Source organism: Heterodontus francisci, chromosome 11 (assembly GCF_036365525.1).
Source record: "Heterodontus francisci isolate sHetFra1 chromosome 11, sHetFra1.hap1, whole genome shotgun sequence".
Classification (NCBI taxonomy): Eukaryota; Metazoa; Chordata; class Chondrichthyes; order Heterodontiformes; family Heterodontidae; genus Heterodontus; species Heterodontus francisci.
The window spans coordinates 64,422,129-64,445,311 of NC_090381.1; the positions used below are offsets into that span (position 1 = coordinate 64,422,129).

The window sequence follows — 23,183 nt, forward strand, 5'->3', positions numbered from 1 at the left end:
AAGACAGTGATTTTTTTTTTAAAGTCTCCAACACAGTGCGAAAGAGTAGTAATTAAGACTTATCATGTCATTAAAAATTCACTTACACTTGAATGGTCAAGCCCTAATTTCTTCTGGCGTGTTTAGTGGGTATCCATCATGCAAGTACTGCAGCATCACGTCCTTCCATGTATTTGAAGGTCGAGTCTCTCAGTGAGATACTGTTAAGGTGAAGCTTCTGGAGGAGCAGGGTAACTCGGACAACAACTTCCCGATTTCCACATTTAACTGTGCATGTACAGACACTGACAGTTGCTGTCCGATTTACTCTTTAATAAAGGTGAGCGCCAATAGCCTTGCCATCATTTCTACCATAAAAACCAGGCCAAAATGGTCTTGAATTCACCTTTCCGTAAATTTTCATGGTACTTTGCTGAAAGAAAAGGTCTGTTCACTTGTTCCCTCCTTCAAGATGCTCTGCCAGGGGGAACAGCAAAGCTGGTGGTACTCAAATGGGGACCCGTGAGATGTTCACGACTGGTGACTTCTGAGTCCTCAAACCCATCATGGCCCAGCTGCAGACTGCAGCACTTCAGCTGCAACTGGGGTAATCTGTTCATGGTGGGATCTGTTTAAAGGGTTGTGAGGGAGTAGAAGTGCTGACGTCCTGAGAAAGGACAAAATGTACCACTTCTGTTGCACCACTACCACTCTCCCATGGGGCTGCAGTTCATCATTCTCACTGATCTGCAGAAGAGCAGACTGCAGGTGGTGTGTGATGCCTTGAAAGTCCCTATCTATTCAATGCATCACTCTCTCCAAGGGAGAATGCACAGTCTGAATGGAAACTGTTTGTGCTTCCACTAAAACTGAAAAGACTGGTAATGCAGACTCAGATTCACTGGAAATTACATTCAGAAAATGTGTGGGCTTCCCATTCCAGTCACCATCAGCTGGAAAACACACATACGAATTGTTCATGAAGCCCAGGGAGTTAAAATACCCCAGCTACAAAATGTGTTTTGCAGTTGCTACGTAACCTACTCTGGGTGAAAACTGACCCCAAGGACATTAAAAAAAATTAGAGTTTTAATATAAAATTGCTGGTGACTGACAGTAGCGTGCATAGAGCTCCTTATTCCACCACCACCCCCACCCACAGTACTTAAAAACCATGAAATAAGTTTAAATTCTGATCAAAGGTAAAGTTGCCAGATTTTTAATATTTACACTGACTCATTAGACGAAAAGTACAAATGATGCATTGCCTACACATTCTTTAGAAATCTTCATTAAAGTGCAACAATTACGCCAGCAGGACCTAATTGAATGGCCTTGCATATGTCCTTACAGCACTCGTTAAGATGGTACAGCACACTGCCTATGTTGAAATAAACTAATGTTGATTCTGAAGCCAGAGAAGACAGATTTACTAGGACAGCCCTTATCCAGAAATGATGTTCCAAAGGAAAATGTAATAATTGAAAATGTGGATTTTCTGTAAATATATACATAGTTAAAATGAAAGGACACTATCCATCTAAATATTATATACATATTTGCTAAGAGAATTTCTTGCTGCATGAATCCAGCTGACACTGGAGCAAGTAAATGGAACCACAAAGCAATCCACAGATCTGGACAAAATTTGCCTTTAGCCTTACTCCAAGGGAGAACGTGCAGTCTGAATGACAACTGTTTGTGCTTCCAATAAAACTGAAAAGCAGCTAAGAGCCCATTTCTACACATGCAGCAAAATAATCTCAATGAACAGGACCAATCACAGTCCCGCAGTGCAGTGGCAGACACAGAGTCCCTCGCACAAACCCAAGCTTGGTTTCTTCTGAATCTGTAACTAATACACATCAAAGAACACTGCATAAATTTACTCTTGCACTTCAAAGACCAAGCTCCCATGTGTTGCCTGAGTCCTGATCTAGAGTGCCAATTCGCAAATTCAAATCGATGAATAAACAGTTGATATGAATATTCAAAAGAACACAAGCAAATGTCAAATGAATTTGGGGGAAAACTAAATGAAGGATTTAACTATTGCAACCCTCAGGATAAACCTTAAACATCACTGCGTGCCCTGGAATGTAGATATTAAGTTGTTTGCCCAATACAGACATCAGCTACTTACTGTGATTAAAATCATCCAGAGATTCTCGCTGGATTTTCTATCTGTCTTCTCTGGTTGATCTCAAGTGATTTATAATTTCTTTTTCTTTTGGGCCTCCTTATCTCGAGAGACAATGGATACGCGCCTGGAGGTGGTCAGTGGTTTGTGAAGCAGCGCCTGGAGTGGCTATAAAGGCCAATTCAAGAGTGACAGGCTTTTCCACAGGTGCTGCAGAGAAATTTGTTTGTCGGGGCTGTTGCACAGTTGGCTCTCCCCTTGCGCCTCTGTCATTTTTCCTGCCAACTACTAAGTCTCTTCGACTCACCACATTTTAGCCCCGTCTTTATGGCTGCCCGCCAGCTCTGGCGAACGCTGGCAACTGACTCCCACGACTTGTGATCAATGTCACAGGATTTCATGTCGCGTTTGCAGACGTCTTTATAGCGGAGACATGGACGGCTGGTGGGTCTTCCATGCGGCTCACATGGCCAAGCCATCTCAAGCGCCGCTGACTCAGTAGTGTGTACAAGCTGGGGATGTTGGCCGCCTCAAGGACTGCTATAGTAAGTAAAGAGGAGCAAACATTTGGCTTAGATGTTACAATCGCACATCTGAGTCAGAAGGTACAGAGTTCAAACGTAGCCACAGTCCTGGAAAGTGAAGACCAGAGTTCTGGCTCTGAATTTTGGGTTGATATCAGGCAGAATACTCGGGTCCAGTGGGTGTGCATGCATCCTCCCTCATCGTATAGGTTGTGGATGTTGTGTAATTGCTTTTAAGAGTAATGTACCTTTAAGATCTTAGTATGCTACTGAGTGCAGTACCAGGAAGTAGTCATGTGACCACATACCAGGCCCACTTTGCAACCGTAACACCAAGAGGCAAGTTCTGTAATAGTTAGCTCTGTACTGTATATAGTAGCTGTTTAATAAACATCTTTTGAGATCTTCAATCAACCTGAACTCCACACATCTCATTTATGTTGCGACAGACAAAACAAAAGAAGCTTCTCATTTCAGTAGGATCCCATATAACTTTCCTGCTGTATAAGCCTAACCACCCAACGGACTGGTAAAGAAGATAGTTATGACCACAGGAGAAGTGTTCACATTATGCCATGTCAACCTGTTAATCCCCTTGCAACTCCTTCCGCTACTTCACACTATTCTCCAAGGAAAGAATGTGAAGATATGAAAATGAAAATAATGGGGAAAGTAATGTATTTTTGCTCCCTGGTGTTGCGGTGATAGGTTGCAACCAATTCTCTGGAAATGCAGTGTGGCAAAGAGCTATTTGCACCAAGATAGTAATTTCTGGATTTCTCACAGAAACTGAGCAATACCTGTTTGCAGAGGGAAATACCATTTAAAATTAATTCTACACAGAAATAACTCCTTTTGCCACCTACCCACATTTTATGGAATCTGAACAATCTAAATTGAGAACAGTGGGCTGTATATAGTTTAGGAAAGGTGGGAAGAGTGATTTTTACCTCGACACATCCGGCGGAAATTGGGCAGGTGGGCACTTAAAATGACCTGCCAGAAATCCACCCAGATCCCATTAACCATAATTTTTAGTCAGATTTCTTAGCAGGCAGCTAAGCCACCTGCCCAAAGCCAAGTGGGTGGTTCTTTAAATATGAAAATTAATATTAATTGAGGTCATTGTACCCCAATTGTTATTTGAACTCCAACCTGACTGGTGAGCCCGCCAGGCTGAAGAAAGATGGATCCTCCAGAGAAGATGAAGCGGTGCAAATAGTTAAGCTTTTTTTAAACTTTCATTTGTGAGGCTGACGACTGCTTAATTTTCTGGAGTCAGGCAGCTGCAGCCTGGCCACTTCCAGTTCCTGATGGTAAATGAACATGTTAATGAGGCCTGGGAGTGAAAATGGCCTGAAAAGCTTCCATTTATTATAATCTCCTGGGAATTCCCTAATATAAAATCTAAATCAAGTTGGGAATGATTGCATAGTGATTATGTTACTGGACATGAGTTCAAATCCCACAATGGCAGCTGGAGAATTTAAATTCAGTTAATTAAATACATCTGGAATAAAATGCTAGTAACAGTCATGGTGACAATGTAACTACCAGATTGTTGTAAAAATACATCTAGTTTGCTAATGTCCTTTAGGGAAGGAAATTTGCTAATCTTTCTTGGTCTGGCCTTTACTTGGTTCCAGACCCACAGCAGTGAAATGGGCTCTTAGCTGCAATTTGAAATGGCCTAGCAAGCCAGTCGGTTGTCAAGAAGGTGGCTTACCAGCACCTTCTCAAGACCAATTAGGGATTAGGGCTAGTGCTGCCCACATTCCATGAATGAATTTTTAAAAAAATCAAATGCAGGTATGTGAATTGGGGAGAAAAATCACCCTTGACTAGCTTAGAACCTGTACAAATAGCTCTTTGCCACACTGCATTTCCAGAGAATTGGTTGCAACCTATTTCACCTTTCTCAACATTAATTTTATTCTCACACCATCTGTAGGGATCTCTGGCATCCAGCAACAGTGATGTCATCAAACTGGCAAAGCAGTCCAAGAATTCTCAGACAGCAAACCTGGAAGTAAAATTTACTGATTATCCTTCACATTTTATTTATTTTACAGAGAGCGAAAGATGGATTGTGACATACACGGGATTAAATGTAGAAGCTGAAATATCATAATGCAAACTAATTTATTTTAAATTTTGTTTATTTTAAAAATCTATGTAATTGTTATCATGAGATGGAGAAATTTGACATTCCACAAATATAAAATTAGTTTTTCGGGGCCAGGGAAGTTGTTCAGCAGTAATTATGACTTATTACACCATTAAAAACTCAGTTACACGTCATTCAACAAGGCTCAACATTTTCAAAGGATTTTATAGTGAGAATAGAGCACAAAAAAATGGAAGCTCACATCAATTCAGTGATTTCTATTTGACTTCCATGTGCAAGGACTTCACCAGTGCACCCTGTGGAGCAACAGGGAATCACTGAAAGCAACTTCTGGATTTCCATGTTTTAACTCCGCATGTGTGGAGTTAATGATATTGCTGTCATTTTCACAGAGTACTGACGGCGAACACCAACAGTTTCACCATCATTACACATGCAAAATCAAGACTATAATAATTTTTTTGAATAAAGAACTTTGATTAGGAAAACTATTCCTGTAATGGCCATTGGAAACAAACAAACTGTAAAGAGAAAGAAACTTTTCTTAGAAGCAATGATATGTAAAAAATCACCAATCATTCTAACATCAATTTTTAAGCCCAGGACAGACAGGCATTTCTCAATTTATCACTATGTGCCAATGTCCCCAGCGGCAATGAGGAAGTGGTTTCTTACTGGTGTTGCGGCCACGTGGTGAGGGGTTTGGGTGGTTCCCACTTTTCAACTCCCACCTGACCGCAGCAAGTGTTTTTTTTGTTATTAGGGTTTAACCCCTTTGTTTCTATTTTGACAAATGAACAGACAGCAACAGGTTTTCTTTTAGGTTTAAAAACATAAAATAATTTATTGATCAACATGCCTTAACATGAATTTGTCGCAACCGCATTCATTCACACGCATACACACACAAGAGACAGATAGAGAGGAAAAGGGGTAAGCGGTTGTAAGTGGGGGTAGGTTTCAGCGGCCACAGTAAACTTGTTGAATTCTCTTGTAAGTCAAGTTCTCGGTGGTTGCAGGCCTGAGGTGTTTGTAGGTTTCTCTGTTGGTTGAAAGTTCAGTTGGAGACAGTGGATCACTTCTAATTCACTGTTGCATAAGTAAAGATGTAGAATTATACAACAGGGCACTTCCCTTCTGGCTTGCTGGATTACTCCCAGCCCCTTAGCTGGAAACAAGCTTCTTTCTAGGTGCCTCATTTTCTCTCTCTTCAGGGAGTTATTTTAAGGTCAAAAATGGTTTCACACCTTTGTCTCTGTTGGGAGATGTGGCTCTCCTTCCCTGTGGTGACCAACAAGGGCTAGGATGTGGAGACTTCACATCTTCTTTGTTTCAGAAGAACCCATTCACTTCAAAAGTGTCTTTTGATGGGTTTAGGATGAGAATAATCGGGTTATGAGGTTTCCATTTTATACTTTCTTTGTTTCAGAAGAGGCAATTCAATTCAGGAATGTTTCAGGATGGGTGTAATAGACACCTCACAGCTCCAAAGGTATCCCTTTGTCCCTGTCAGACAGTTTGAATATACAAAGGCCAGGTCGCTTACCTTTGATGGCCATTTTTAGTAGCATAGAAACATAGAAAATAGGAGGAGTAGGCCATTCGGCCCTTCGAGCTTGCTCCGCCATTCATTATGATCATGGCTGGTCATCCAACTCAGTAACCTGTTCCCACTTTCCCCCCATATCCTTTGATCCCTTTAGACCCAAGAGCTATATCTAACTACTTCTTGAAAACAAACAATGTTTTGGCCTCAACTGCTTTCTGTGGTAGGGAATTCCACAGGCTCACCACTCTCTGCGTGAAGTAATTTCTCCTCATCTTAGTCCTGAAAGGTTTACCCCGTATCCTTAGACTATGACCTCTGGTTCTGGACTCCCCCATCAGGAACATCCTTCCTGCATCTACGCTGTCAAGTCCTGCTAGAATTTTATAGGTTTCTATGAGATCCCCCCCTCACTCTTCTGAACTCCAGTGAATATAATCCTAAACAACTCAATCTCTTCTCATACGTCAGTCCCTCCATCCCAGGAATCAGTCTGGTAAACCTTCGCTGCATTCCCCCTATAGCAAGAACATCCTTCCTCAGATAAGGAGACCAAAACTGCACACAATATTCCAGGTATAGCCTCGCCAAGGCCCTGTATAATTACAGCAAGACATCCCTTCTCCTGTACTCAAATCCTCTTGCTATGAAGGCCAACATACCATTTGCCTTTTTTTAACCGCCTGTTGCACCTACATGCTTACCTTCAGCGACTGGTGTACGAGAACACCCAGGTCTCATTGTATATTCCCCTCTCTCAGTTTGTAGTTGTTCAAATAATAATCTGCCTTCCTGTTTTTGCTACCAAAGTGGATAACCTCACATTTATCCACATTATATTACATCTGCCATGCATTTGCTCACTCACTCAACTTGTCCAAATCACCCTGAAGCCTCTCTGCATCCTCCTCACAACTCACCCTCCCACTCAGTTTTGTGCGATCTGCAAATTTGGAGCTATTACATTTAGTTCCCTCATCTAAATCATTAATATATATTGTGAATAGCTGGGGTCCTAGCACCGATCTCTGCATTCCCCCACTAGTCACTGCCTGCCATTCGGAAAAAGACCCGTTTATTCCTACTCTTGTTTTCTGTCTGCCAACCAATTTTCTATCCATCGCAATACACTACCCCCAATCCCATGCACTTTAAATTTACATGCTAATCTCTTATGTGGGACTTTGGTCGAAAGCTTTCTGGAAGTCCAAATAAAACACATCCACTGGCTGTCCCTCATCAACTCTACTAGTTACATCCTCAAAGAATTCTAGTAGATTTGTTAAGCATGATTTCCCTTTCGTAAATCCATGCTGACTCTATCAGATTTTACCACTGTTCTCCAAGTGCTCTGCTATAAAATCTTTGATAATGGACTCTAGAATTTTCCCCACTACCGACATCAGGCTGACTGGTCTATAATTCCCTGCTTTCTCTCTACCTCCCTTTTTAAGTAGTGGGGTTACATTAGCTACCCTCCAATTGGTAGGAACTGTTCCAGGGTCTATGGAATGTTGGAAGATGACCACCAATGCATCCACTATTTCTAGGGCCACTTCCTTAAGTACTCTGGGATGTAGATTATCAGGCCCTGGGGATTTATCAGCCTTCAATCCTATTAATTTCCCCAAGACCATTTCTCTACTAATACTGATTTCCTTCAGTTCCTCCCTCTCACTAAACCCTGTGTTCCCCAACATTTCTGGTATGATATGATTTCTGATATGATAGCATTATCATTTTTTTTTAAGAAGGTAAAGTCAATTTTTATGACTCTTCAGTTTTAGTCAATAATTTTTTTATCATCATACTTCTCTTAAGTGTGACATTAGACTTGATCACAGCAGGCAACAAAATTTCATAGCAGGCGGCACTTTGTAATGGCAATTGTGAATGACTATGGAAGAGGAGAATCTCTTCTGGAAGACAAGCAGTAAGGAAATACATTTGGGTCCAAAAATCAATTATGTGTTTTTCTTGATTATTGGTATCTTGTACTCATGGGGCTGAATATGCTGAATATTGCTCAGCTCCTGTCAGGCTCTGTGGTGGGGCTGGAGGGGTGCGGCAGGTGGGCAGAAGATCGGAGCAGCAGTGGCCTGCCACGGAGCCCAATGCCGGGATTGCCGGGCCCAATCTTCTCGGCGGCGGGGAGACTCCGTGGCGGCCCACCCCACTGGGCAACAGGACCAAATTCTAAATATTGAAATGGAGTGTTTGCATGCATTAACACCTAACCTGCAGTGATCTTCAGTGCAACAGGCAGCACTCAAGCACCTTCACTTTCCTGTTCAGGGAAAGCTGGCCCCTCCAAGGTGTGGAAGGGGGGAACCCAGCATTTGTAGTATAGTGAGGGGAGGGAATGGGGTCAACTCTGCATTGTGAGTGTGGTGGGGGGGGGGGGGGGGGGAGGGGGGAAGCTCTGCACCTTGACGCACTTGGGGCAAGAAGGGGTCCACACTGCAATGTTAGTGTAGTGGTGGGGGTGGGTGGAGAAGGGGCAGAAGGTTGGGGAAGAAGCGGGGGCAACTCTGCAATCTCTGAGCAGGGCTGGCTGCCCTTTAAAAATGGCGCCAGTACCTGTGCAGAGACAGCTGACACCATTCATGGCATCACTGTGCCACCCCCGCCATGTGATTGAGGGCACTAGCCACTCTGCATATTTAAATAAGGCGCCGCCATGGCAGCACGCAATCCGTGCATGCGGGACACCATTATTTTTCACCAAAACAAAATTCAGCCCATGATGCTTTGTACCATTGTCAACTATTTGGAGGTTGTGCCCAGGAACACGATAGGGCAGAATTTCCATGGTTGGGGTCACGAACATGAAGTTGGAACAATTTCTGGGTCCCAACCCCGCATGGGGTGGGAGGGGGGGGGTGGGTGGGGGGGAGGGGAGAAAGAGGGGAAATGTAATCACAGTCTGTCATTTTCTCCGAGGTCTGCTGCTGATCAGTTGGAGCGGGTTTTGCGGCCAATTAGCGGCAGTCGGTGCGGGATGGCGGCAGGACTTGTAAAGCGCGGGCCCAATTTAAAGGCATGACGAGAGCCATTACTATGGCAGTCATTTTGTATTGTGATGGAAGCCCGAGGTCAGCAGGAGGAGAGGCAGAGGCCTGGCACATCGGGAGGGCTTCCCCATGTTTTTCTGTTGTAGCCCTTGAGGCTAAGTTGGAGGGAATGAGAGAGGCGAGAGGGCTTGTTTCCAGATGGTGGAAGGAGAAGGCCATCCAGCCACACCAAGCAGACCTGGCTGGAGGTGGCAGAAATTGTCAGCAGCCGAAGTGTAGTCTGGAGGAACTGGGTGCAGTGCTGCAAGAGGTTTAATGACCTTTTTCACTCTGGCAAGGTGAGTGCAATGCTGGACCCAGATGACAGGCCTCCAGGTCTGCAGCCACCAATAGACAGAATCACAATTGTGACAGTGCAAAAGGAGGCCATTCAGCCCATCGTGTCCGCACTGGCTCTCTGAAAGAGCAATTCCCTCAGTTCCATTCCCCTGCCATCTCCCCATAACCCTGCACATTCTTCCTTTTCATATAACTGTATTTCCCTTTTGAATGCTTCAACTGAACCTGCCTCCACCACACTCTCAGGCAGCGCATTCCAGACCTTAACCACTCTCTGCGTGAAAAAGAGTTTCCTCATGTCACTTATGCTTCTCTTATCAAATACTTTAAATCTGTGCCCTCTCATTCTCGATCCTTTCATGGGTGGGAACAGTTTCTCTCTATTGACTCTGTCCAGACCCCTCATGATTTTGAATACATCTATCAAATCACCTCTCAGCCTTCTCTTCTCCAAGGAAAACAGTCCTAACTTCTCCAATCTATTTCATAACTGAAGTTCCTCATTCCTGGAACCATTCTTGTGAATCTTTTCTGTACTATCTCCAATGCCTTCATGTCTTTCCTCAAGTGCGGCGCCCAGAACTAGACACAATACTCCAGCTGAGGCCGAACTAGTGTCTTCTACAAGTTCAACATAACTTCCTTGCTCTTGTACTCTATGCCCTTATTAATAAAGCCCAGGATACTGTATGTTTTATTAACTGCTCTCTCAACCTGTCCTGTCGCCTTCAATGACTTATGCACATATACAACTAGGTCCCTCTGCTGCTGCGCCCCCTTTAGAATTGTACCCTTCATTTTATATTGTCTCTCCATGTTCTTCTGATCAAAATGAATCACTTCCCTCCTCTTTATTTCATGAGCTACAAGTTTGCTCACAAATCTGTTGTGTGGCACTGTATCAAACGCCTTTTGAAAGTCAATGTGCTCCACATCAACAGCATTACCCGCATCAACCCTCTCTGTTACCTCCTCAAAAATCTACAGCAAGTTAGTTAAACATGATTTTCCCTTAAGAAATCCATGCTGGCTTTCCTTAATTAACACGCATTTGTGCATGTGACTATTGATTTTGTCCCAAATTATTTTTTCTAGAAGTTTTTCCACCACCACCATTGCTAGGCTTATCTTTACACCCTTTTTTGAACAAGGGTGTAACGTTTGCAATTCTCCAGTCCTCTGGCACCACCCCCGAGTCTGAGGAAAACTGAAAAATTATGACACAGCTGAGCAGCCTTATGGTATATGGTGCTCCTGAACATGGGAGAAATGTGTGCCCAGGGTAATCACTAGCCTGTCATCAATGCCCAAAGCACGAGCACGGTTCAGGACCTAGCAGCACTGATACATGCAGCTTCTTGTTTAACAGAGCTGTTGACATTGAGTGAGAGTGGCCAGCAGTGCCTTATCACTTTCCCTTTTGTCTTTACAGGAGAAAGGTCACAGAATTGACAGGAGAGGTTCTGCACAGAAGAAGTGCCCCAGCTCACCATCCTCTCAACCATGGAGGAGGCGCCAATGTAAATCGCCAGGTGGGTGATGGAAAGATGGGAATACCTGGAGAAGAGGGTGAAAAGATATTTAATTCTGTAAAGGAAGGGGATGGAGCACACTCCTCCTTGTCCAACAGCATGCTAATCTCTTAGCTGCATCGGGAAGCTTCAGCTCTGCAGAGGCTTTTGCTGTCACAGGCAAGTTCTTATGATCTCCTTCTTATATCTCCCATAGGGTCAGTCTTGGAGGGGGAGCATGAAAGTGCAGCAGCTTCACTGGAGACCTTTCAAGAAATGGAAACAGCAAAACCAGCACCATTACATCAGTCAAGCGCACCCTCCACCAGCGCAGATAGATTCACATCAGTGGATCTTCACGCACAGTTAGAAAGGGTGGTACTGGGTGCAGAGCATTGCACTAGTGAGCAGGTGGAGGCAAGAGAGGCAGAGGCAACTGTGGGCAGTCCCCCTCTGAGGATGGAGGACAGACACAGCCATGCTCAGCTGGGCACAGATGCAGGGCCTCGGGAGTCACAAGCAAGGCAGCTCTACTTAGACCAGCAACATGAGATGTGTGTCCATATGTCAGAGTTTCTTGAGGCAGTGCGGAGTCATGGGCTGAGAATGGAGGAGTCCATTCAGCTCATGTGCATCACCATGGCTCAGGGTTTTGAACACATGAGCTTCTCCACTGAGTAGCCAACGTCATGGAGGGTACAAATCTCAATCACCATCTGCCTAGATAGACACAGTCTCCAGTGGCACTGATTCTCTACCATGTCCTGGTCGCTTCTTTTTCAGCGGCACACTCGATGCTGAGGGTATGGCCTCTGTTGCCTTCCTGCCCCTCATTCCTCTCCTCTGCCCTCCTAATGCTCAGGACTTTGCGTCTGCTGCTGATGTTGATCCTCAGCGCTACTCGACCCCATCTCTGAGTACCTTAATCCCATGTCCAGTTGTTGCCTTGCTTGTGATCAGCTGCAATAACAAAGCTTACTGCACCCAGCTCTTATGGTTCCACGATCCCTTGAGCTTCTCAAACCCCTCCACTAATCGAGGGCGCACAGAACACTTGCTCTGCTAACTGTGCTCACCCGATGGCTGAGTGCCCCCTAGGCAGATGGTGATTGAAATTGGTGCCCTCCATGACGTTGGCTACTCTCTCAATGGAGGAGCTCATGTATTTAAAACCCTTTCATGGGCCCACCTAATTGAATGGCTCCCCAGCGTGTTGCTGCCTCCTTCCACTTGGACTGTTCCTGATCCATCTTGTAACCCACGAGTCCCACAAAAACTCCAAACTGGTCATTGACGACCTGACAACAAGCTCAAGATCAATTTCTCAATTATCTCAATCAGCCAGGATTGTCAGGTCCTGCCTTCCACCCTCCTCAGTAAAACTGCCGGCAGTTAGAATGGCAACAGCAAACCAGCACAAAAGCTGGCGGCGCCAAGTTTCGCTCTCGCCCACCTCCGTACTCTCCCCCACATTGGGACAAAAGTCCAGCCCTTGCAGTTAGGTCAAGCAGTCAAAAATCCTTGGCAGAATTACCTTTCACATCTTGTTTCTTTTTTTGTTTACAAGACATCTATGTTTTTACGGTTAACAAAATGCAATGTGAGTGAGCATTTCAACGACAGTGTGATGTGGATGTGGCTATAAACATTTTGCACTGAATTCCCTAGTTGTTTTCAGATTTTTATGCTAATAGTTGTGTTCTAATGCCTTTTGCAGTAGTCAATGAAGAATCCTCAGAGTGACGCTCAACTTGATGTTCTCCTGGATTACTGAATTGATTATTATTTCAAATTATGGGCCCTACTGTGTTTGCCTGAAATAATTTCATTGAAGATATTAAAGGCAAAATGCTCATCAAGGAGAGAATGCTTTATACATTATGTGCCTAAAAGGCTCCTTTTTCTAATGAACTTACATCACTAGAAATGTCTAAACAAGTTACATTTATCCCATAAGGAAAGCCAATGGGGAGTACACAACTTGAGCCACAGGAAAAAACAATGCATGGAAGAATTTCTAGTAAATAGTTATAGTGCTAATAATTGGTTTGGCTTAGGAAATAACACTCACACCTTTGGGTATAAACCTCATGTCAGGCTTTGAGTTCATAACTTTAAGCCAACACTTCATTGCGGTATTGAAAGTGTGCTGATTTGTCAGTTATGATATTAAACCAAGGTTCTGTCCAGCTATTGTGGTGAAAAATCCCACAGGTTTATTCAAAGAAGAGGAGGTATCCTAGCCAAAGTTACTCCTTTACCATAAGAACACAGATTATCTAGTATTTATTTTATGGGATGTTATAGGTACTGAGTAGTTGCTGTTTTTGTCTTTATAACATTGACTGCAGTTCAAGGAACTAATTCACAGTGTCAACTGCTTTGTGATGCTTCAGTAAGCAAAAACAGAAAATGCTGGAAACACTCAGCAGATCTGGCAGCATTTGTGGAGAGAGGAACAGTTAACGGACCCCGAGTTCCAGCAAGCTGCAGTATTTTGCTTTTGTATTTGTGATGCTTCAATTTGATTAGTACTAATAAAAGCAAATATTATATTTCACTTAATTACAACAGAAAGAAATCAGAGCTTACTATAAATTACTACTTTGGTGGCAGCTTATATTATTTTCCTGCACTATCCCCTATTAACACACAGAAGCCACAGAAAATCAGGTCACATGCTTTAAATTTATAGGAGAAAAATATTAAATACAGGAATGACTGTAAAGCAAATTGTTGACCAAACATGGAAAAATAGTCCATCTATTATTTTGCGATGCAATCAAAATTACTTCCATAAAAATCATTCATTCACTGCAAAGGCATAAGCTACACTTCACTGGTGCTCCGGAATGTAGTGACATTTAGAAAAAGTGTACTCATACAACGAATAAAATTGAAAATAAATTCTGTGAATTATTTCATTAGTCATCAGGGATGAATGTAGTTAAAGTTCTGCTGCTGCATTAAGTTAGAAAACGCTCTGGCTCACTGAATCTATTTTATAAAAAAAAAACGCACAACAAGCAAGCATATTTACCCATGCTTTGAATCTCAACCCTCTCTATGTAGACACTGTGCAAAGCACAACCTTATTTAGCTTGTCTTGACATGAAGGTACATGATATCTTATGACGTTATAATGCTAAATATTCCAAACCTGAAAAATCACACAACAAAACAATAAAAGAGCTCTTCTGTGTAACACTTTTATTTAAACAGACAGATCTAGTCTATTGTATTTAAAACAATGGAACTTAACACTCTAGTGCATACCTATCAGAAACAAATTGAATCTATATATTGATTGGATGAAAGGATAAATCTGATGGTTTGGATGAACCTATCATTTTCACAGTTAAAATGACATGCAATGAAGATACGACACTTCAAGTTTCTGTGAGGTTACTCATCACATATGCTATTTGAGCAGTGTCTCAGTTTATCAAAATGGGTTTAAAACAATGAATCAATAACCAGTCCAGGTAAGAAGAAATTAGTCAGAGGTTTAAATCCCTAATTGGAGATATGGTAAATATCCATTGGCCAGTGACAATGAATATTCTAACAAGGCTTTTTTCCCCCCACAGGAACTGTCTTCCCTCAAATGTCCTTCCTATAAAATACCAAAAATATAATATTTGTTAAGAGGTTCGTAGGTAGTGATCAATAAAGTGTCTTGACCATGTCACATTATACGTTATTACAAAGTACTCTGCACACTTCAGTCATAATATTTAGCTCCTCAGTTATCGGTTATTTGGTTATTTATAAGGATCTAAAGTTGAGAATTATTCAGGCTTGCTCTCATAGATCTGACAAGAACATACAATGATCATGAGTTAACTAACGCAATGCTCTTATATTATATAGCCAAAAAGGGAATAAAAAGTCCAGAATATTTTGTTTATTGATAGCATGAAAAAGACCATTATCTATTAAAGTATAATGGGATGATGATAAATACTTATTAGGTACAGGTAATACACTAGTTGGTGAAAGATATTTAACATTCCAAATGGATGTGACATATCTAAATGGGCGAAGTAGATTGGAGAAAGTATACATTGAATTCAAACGAAACAAGGGTACAAGTAGTGGACTGCAAGTTAGGGGACAGTTAATGTAATGATGTTAGCAGTCTCAAATCAATAATGTAATAACATCGGCACATACTTAAAGTGCCAAAGGGATTAATTACAGAAAGTGATTACTAAGATAAAAATGTAGTCTCAGTTGAAATGGATGAATAAGTTTACAGGTAAGGATGGTCATGTTTTCTACATTAGTGAGAAACTGATGCATAAACAATTTCAGTGCATGAAACTGAACACATTCTAGGGTACTGCTGTTACAGCAGAATTTGAATTCTTTAAAGGGCTCCAAATGACATAGAATAATAGCTTTTATTTTATAAACAATAGCTTGAACCGATTATGACAAAGCTGGGCATTATCTGTGCATTTGCAGTAGTCAGAGTTCAAGAAATATTCTTAATAGTTTTCTGAAAAGGTTATTTCTCTTACACAGCAATGATCAGGTAAATAATGAATTCAGTAAGCTGAATAAACAGCAAGGCTACTGATTTCTGGTTTTCACTTGAAAAATGGATGGAATTACTGAATGTGATCCCAAAATGCTGGCAAAACTTCTTAAAAGCACCATAGTCAAACGCAATAAAAATTAATTTAATTCATTGTTGGTAACTTTCCAAGCATGCATCACCCACTGACAATGCATAGAGCAATCATAGATGCACAACACGTACCAGGAAAAATACCCTTACTCAGCTTTAACATAAAGATATCCCATGGTACTTCATAGATAGATGTACTGTAAACAGATGTTCAGCAGAAAGGAAGAGGTTAAGAGAAGTGATTGAAAGCTTGGTCAAAGAGATGGGTTTGAAAAAGTTTTTTTTTTAAAGGAGGGAAAAAGGTTCAGAGAGGGAATTCCAGAAAGGAGGACCCCGATGGCCGAAGGCACTATCACCAAATGATCAGATGAAGTGGTGGAGGGATGTGCAAAAGGACAGAGTCAAAGGAATTTTTGAAGGAAAGTACAAGACTGGAACAGATGGAAGAAATAGATTAGAGACATATTTAAAAACTAGGATGAGGAGTTTAAATTTAACATACAGGGGGATAGAGAGACAATGTAGGTCAGCAAGGACAAGGAGATGGGGGAGTAGCACAGGATATGCACAGCAAAGCTTTGCCCAAGGTACAGTTTCTAAATGGAGGTCAGCAATCAGAGTTGAGGTAGTTGACTCAAGTGACAACAAAGGCATGCATGAGGATACCAGTGCTGATTGGACAAAGGTAAAGATAGAAGTGGCCCACGTAGTGGAGGTGGAAGTAAGCAGTCCATGAGAGATTATATGGACTCTGAAACTACGTTCAGGATTGAACAGAACTTCAAGGTTGTGAACAGCTTGCTTGAGCCTGAGACAGTGATTCAGGCTGGGGAAGCAACTGATAGTGAGACAGTATAGTTTGTGGCAGAGACTGTAAACAGATTCCTGTGGGACCACCCAGGTGACAGTGCAGGGGATGGAAGAAAAACCCTTACTGAGGATGTGCTCACTACATTTGGATAGATAACACTGGAGCAGAGATGTTGGAGGAGGATCATGGTGTGCAGTCAAGGAGGCCGAGGAGGGATAAAGCATCGCAGTCATGGTCAAAAGAACGTTGTTGTGGCTTTAAGTAGAGCCACATTAGCTGTGAGAAAGGCTAAGGCCAGACTGGAGGGGATTCAAACATGGAGTTATGGAAGTTATGGGTGTGATGGGCATGCATCTGGGAGATGGCATGCTTGGAGATGAGACAGAAATTATCTCTGATGGAAGAATAATGATTGGATTTTTTGAGAAGAAGTTGATTCAGTCTCCATAAATCAACTGCCCTAATTATAAACAAATGCAATCATGGAAAGTGATTCCAAAACACCAGAAAACATCGCAGTCCCCCATAAAATAAAAGCAGAATTTGTTATTCAATCACTAAATCAATTAAATAAATCACTATTAAGTCACTAAATCAGTGGCTCAAATGATAAAAGATTGGCTGGACAAATCAGTCCAAGCTTTGAAGAAAAGTAAGGTTATATAGAGTTCACAGCATGATAATTTAAATTTAATATTTAGAATCTCTGCAGGCACTGGTTACTGAGGTTGCTGCTATAGTTTCTGTTGATATGCAGTTGGCCCACTTTTTAATAATAATCTGCTTCTGAAGCTATTTTGTCTGAAAGAGTGCTTATCACACTCTTCGTCCTTTCTCTGAGAAAAGCCTGCATTGCACTCTCAAAGTGCTACAGAGAACCATTTAAACAAAACACTCACGTAAAGACGTGAATCCAATCCTTGAACACTTTTAAATTTCTGCAAGACTTGTTTTCATTTTGATTTTGGCTTTTAAGATTTGATTACACTTCTTAAACGTGGTTTTATATCTTTCTGAGTTGTAGCAAATCTGATTTCCCACCTTCAAGCTTGTGCAAGCATGTTTCTGAAAGAAAGCTGAATAGGATGTTAACACACACCAAAGCGCACAATTTATTATACTGAAGGAAGTCAAATAAAATATTTGACTGTTAGAGGGACGTCTAATAGAAAACACATTTGGATTCTTCTGCTGTGTTATGCATTACATTAGATGGATAAAAATATTCAAAATCTTAATATGTGAGCTTCAATATTATTGTAAAATAGATTACTGGAATAGTATATATTCAAAACAAAAAAAAATCATGTATTTAGCAGTCAGATTAAAGCATATATAATCTCTACATGATTCAGATCCCAGCACAAAATGCCAAAATTTCAAACCCTTTTCGATCACCAGTAACCTTCTGCAGTCCATTTTTACTGAAGATTGATGTTTGTTATATACTTTAGGACTATGTAAAAATATTTAATACTTAAATGAGAATGGCAAGTAAATAATTAAATGGAAATGGTTACTGAAAATGGTATTTTTCAATGAAGTCTACAAAAGTCCTACCACTTTTTTGGCAAAACAGTAATGCGTCGAAATTAATTCAGTCTACAATGTATTGAATCTATGAAACATAAAAAGTATATAACCTTCAATATTGCATCCAAGCCTCTTAGCCTGAACAAAAATACTTTTGAAGCTTTTAGCAGAGCAGTAATTAATCTAATGCACAGTCACAGTTTACTTTATTGGATCTACTGAGAACAACGACTATGATTAGCGTAATTGTATTTGAATGTTAACGACAGTACATTATATCCTTCATATCAGTAGGAATAACATTATTGCTTTAGCTTTGAAATCATTATCATTAGGCAACAGAACAAATCAGTGAGCTATTGAGTCAAACAAGAACATTACCATACCTATATTTCATCCCTGTCTGTTTTGCTGTTGACTCCTTCAGAGAGATGTGGTGCTGAGGTATGAAATGTCCCAGGCTCCGGGCAATGATAGCAACCGTCCGAAATTTTGCACGGGCCCCATTGCCTAATTTCGGGCTGCTGGGGATCTGCTTGTGCCTGTCGTCATTATTCCGTGCCTTCAAATTATGATCGGTGCAAGCAATTGAGACTTGCATTTTTTTTTGTTAATGGTGCTCGAATCAAGATACTAACCACAAGTCAACAAACCAGCTGCTTTGCACTAGTACAACACTTGCGGGGCAGCAAAGAGAGCTGTTCGTTTAATCCTGAGAGACATTAGCAAAACATCGCATCACAGGTACCTGAGTGCTACTCAGTCCGGGTAACTGCCAGTGAATGAAGCAAAGATTGATGCAGGACAACGAATGACACACTGCCCGTACGAAATATTGAAGGTTCTCACACAACATTGAGCTCCCTTCCCCCTTACAGTTTCCTCCTTCCGTCAAATCTGCAGTGATTTAACTCTTTGCTGAAGAAAAACTCAGCACTTTGACGTTATGCAGCCTGAATTTCCCAACGCTCTGCCTTTGGTTGCCTGCAGATTTTGCACAATGTGAGCGAGCTCCTCCCACGGGCTCGCCAAGCCCCCAGTTGCTATTTCCCATTCTTCCTCAGCACTAGGAAGCTGCATGCCTTCTTAACATACTTTTAACTCTGAACTGGAACAGCTCAGCGGACAAGTTGTGGAGCACTCAAAAAAAAACTCACACGCAGACTCAAAGGAAACAAACTGAGGGTACAACAGTCGTTTAAAATAATAGCCCACGAAGGACAGATGAGGATTTATTAACGCGGGTTCAGCTGCCTGTTATTATATCGGACCTCAGGCACTGAGAAACAATAGATAGCTGACGTACATCAGAATTTCTTGACAAACTGCATCATTATTGCAAGGTAATAAGCAGGAACGGTCTGCCCTGGGCTCCTGGTGTGCCGGCATTAGCACTTCTCTACTCATTGCCCTATAAATTTTCAACAAAGGCACAACCTAGTCTGCAGCAGTGAAAAAAGTCCCTGACAGGGTTAGAACCATAGAATGATTCAGCATAGTTGTTTGGATAGAGCTATCCAATTAGACCCACTCCCCTGTTTGTTCCCTAGAGCTGTGTACTTCTCCCTCCATGTATTTATCCAATTCCATTTGAAAATTACTATTCAATCTGCTTCTACCACCCTCTCAGGTATGCCTTCCAGATCACACAACTCGGTGTGTAAAAAAAAGTTTGCTTGTTTAAAAAAAGTAAGAGGTTCCACAAGTATTTAAAAAGGAAAAGAGTAACTAAAGTGAATGTTGGTCCCTTAGAGAGCGAGACTGGGGAATTAATGGGAAAAAAAGGAATGGTGGAAGCATTGAACAGGTATTTTGCATCAGTCTTCACCGTCGAAGACACAAAAAAATCCCAAGAATACTTGAAAATCAAGAGGTAAAAGGGAGGGAGGAACTTAAAACTAGGTACTGGGAAAACTATTTGAACTAAAGGCTGACAAGTCCCCTGGACCTGTGGCTTGCATCCAAGGTCTTAAAATAAGTGGCTGCAGAGAAAGTAGATACATTGGTTGTGATCTTCCAAAATTCCCTAGATTCTGGAAAGGTCCCAGTGGATTGAAAAATTGCAAATGTCACACCTCTATTCAAGAAAGGAGGGAGACAAAAAGCAGGAAACTATAGGTCAGTTAGACGAGCATCTGTCATAGGGAAAATGCTAGAATCCATTATTAAGGAGGTAGTAGCAGGATACTTAGAAAATCATAATGCAATCAAGAAGCGTCAACATGGTTTTGTAAAAAGGAAATCATATTTGACTCATTTATTAGAGTTCTTTGAGGAAGTAACAAGCAAGGTGGATAAAGGGGAATCTGTAGATGTGATTTAGATGTGAGTACTTTAGATGGGTCTGTTTTTGTCCAGTGTGTGCAGGAGGGTTTTCTGACACAGTATGTGGACAGGCCAACCAGGGGCGATGCCACATTGGATTTGGTACTGGGTAATGAACCCGGCCAGGTGTTCGATTTAGATGTAGGTGAGCACTTTGGCGATAGTGATCACAATTCGGTTAGGTTTACCTTAGCGATGGGCAGGGACAGGTATATACCGCAGGGCAAGAATTATAGCTGGGGGAAAGGAAATTATGACGCGATTAGGCAAGATTTAGGATGTGTAGGATGGGGAAGGAAACTGCAGGGGATGGGCACAAACGAAATGTGGAGCTTATTCAAGGAGCAGCTAATGCGTGTCCTTGATAAGTATGTACCTGTCAGGCAGGGAGGAAGTTGTCGAGCGAGGGAGCCGTGGTTTACTCAAGAAGTTGAAGCGCTTGTCAAGAGGAAGAGGGCGGCTTATGTTAGGATGAGACGTGAAGGCTCAGTTAGGGCGCTTGAGAGTTACAAGCTAGCCAGGAAGGATCTAAAGGGAGGGCTAAGAAGAGCAAGGAGAGGACACGAGAAGTCATTGGCGGATAGGATCAAAGAAAACCCTAAGGCTTTCTATAGGTATATCAGGAATAAAAGAATGATAAGAGTTAGAACAGGGCCAATCAAGGATAGTAGTGGGAAGTTGTGTGCGGAATCAGAGGAGATAGGGGAAGCGTTAAATGAATATTTTTCGTCAGTATTTACAGTAGAGAAAGAAAATGTTGTCGAGGAGATTACTGAGATACAGCCTACTAGGCTAGATGGGATTGAGATTCACAAGGAGGAGGCGTTAGCAATTTTGGAAAGAGTGAAAATAGATAAGTCCCCTGGGCCAGATGGGATTTATCCTAGGATTCTCTGGGAAGCCAGGGAGGAGATTGCAGAGCCGTTGTTGTTGATCTTTAAGTCGTCATTGTCGACAGGAGTAGTGCCGGAAGACTGGAGGATAGCAAATGTTGTCCCCTTGTTCAAGAAGGGGAGTAGAGACAGCCCTGGTAATTATAGACCTGTGAGCCTTACTTCGGTTGTGGGTAAAATGTTGGAAAAGGTTATAAGAGACAGGATTTATAATCATCTTGAAAAGAATAAGTTCATTTGCGATAGTCAGCACGGTTTTGTGAAAGGTAAGTCGTGCCTCACAAACCTTATTGAGTTTTTCGAGAAGGTGACCAAACAGGTGGATGAGGGTAAAGCCGTGGATGTGGTGTATATGGATTTCAGTAAGGCGTTTGATAAGGTTCCCCACGGTAGGCTATTGCAGAAAATACGGAAGTATGGGGTTGAAGGTGATTTAGAGCTTTGGATCAGAAATTGGCTAGCTGAAAGAAGACAGAGGGTGGTGGTTGATGGCAAATGTTCATCCTGGAGTTTAGTTACTAGTGGTGTACCGCAAGGTTCTGTTTTGGGGCCACTGCTGTTTGTCATTTTTATAAATGACCTGGATGAGGGTGTAGAAGGGTGGGTTAGTAAATTTGCGGATGACACGAAGGTCGGTGGAGTTGTGGATAGTGTCGAAGTATGTTGTAGGGTACAGAGGGACATAGATAGGCTGCAGAGCTGGGCTGAGAGATGGCAAATGGAGTTTAATGCGGAGAAGTGTGAGGTGATTCACTTTGGAAGGAGTAACAGCAATGCAGAGTACTGGGCTAATGGGAAGATTCTTGGTAGTGTAGATGAACAGAGAGATCTTGGTGTCCAGGTACATAAATCCCTGAAAGTTGCTACCCAGGTTAATAGGGCTGTTAAGAAGGCATATGGTGTGTTAGCTTTTATTAGTAGGGGGATCGAGTTTCGGAGCCACGAGGTCATGATGCAGCTGTCCAAAACTCTGGTGAGGCCGCACCTTGAGTATTGCGTGCAGTTCTGGTCACCGCATTATAGGAAGGATGTGGACGCTTTGGAAAGGGTGCAGAGGAGATTTACTAGGATGTTGCCTGGTATGGAGGGAAGGTCTTACGAGGAAAGGCTGAGGGACTTGGGGTTGTTGTCGTTGGAGAGAAGGAGGAGGAGAGGTGACTTAATAGAGACATACAAGATAATCAGAGGGTTAGATAGGGTGGATAGTGAGAGTCTTTTTCCTCGGATGATGATGGCAAACACGAGGGGACATAGCTTTAAGTTGAGGGGTGAAAGATATAGGACAGATGTCAGAGGTAGTTTCTTTACACAGAGAGTAGTAGGGGCGTGGAACGCCCTGCCTGCAACAGTAGTAGACTCGCCAACTTTAAGGGCATTTAAGTGGTCATTGGATAGACATATGGATGAAAATGGAATAGTGTAGGTCAGATGGTCGGCGCAACATCGAGGGCCGAAGGGCCTGTACTGCGCTGTAATGTTCTAATTCTAGTTCTAATTCTGATGTACTTGGATTTCCAAAAGGCATTCGATAAGGTGCCACATCAAAGGTTACTGCACAAAATAAGAGCTCATGGTGTCGGGGGTAACACATTAGCATGCCTAGAGGATTGGTTAACTAACAGGAAACAGACAATAGGGATAAATAGGTCATTTCTCAGGTTGGCAAGCCATTACTAGTGGAGTGTCACAGGGATCAGTGCTGGGGCCTCAACTTTTTACAAACTATATCAATGTTGATGACACAAAAATAGGTAGCAAAGTAAGCTGTCGAGAGGATATAAAGAGTCTACAAAGGGATTTAGAT

The 23,183-nt window shown here is 42.1% G+C and overlaps 1 protein-coding gene across 2 annotated transcripts in view; it reads right to left on the reverse strand.

Annotated features, from left to right (window-relative positions):
* The window catches only part of kcnab1a (potassium voltage-gated channel subfamily A regulatory beta subunit 1a), a 322,091-nt gene extending 302,950 nt beyond the window's left edge, over positions 1–19,141 (reverse strand). For both annotated transcript variants that reach the window (XM_068041466.1, XM_068041465.1), the window contains exon 1: positions 18,548–19,141. In XM_068041466.1, the coding sequence (XP_067897567.1) occupies positions 18,548–18,762 (215 nt within the window). In that variant the 5' untranslated portion in view covers positions 18,763–19,141. The remainder of the gene's footprint in view (positions 1–18,547) is intronic.
* Positions 19,142–23,183: the final 4,042 nt, after the last annotated feature.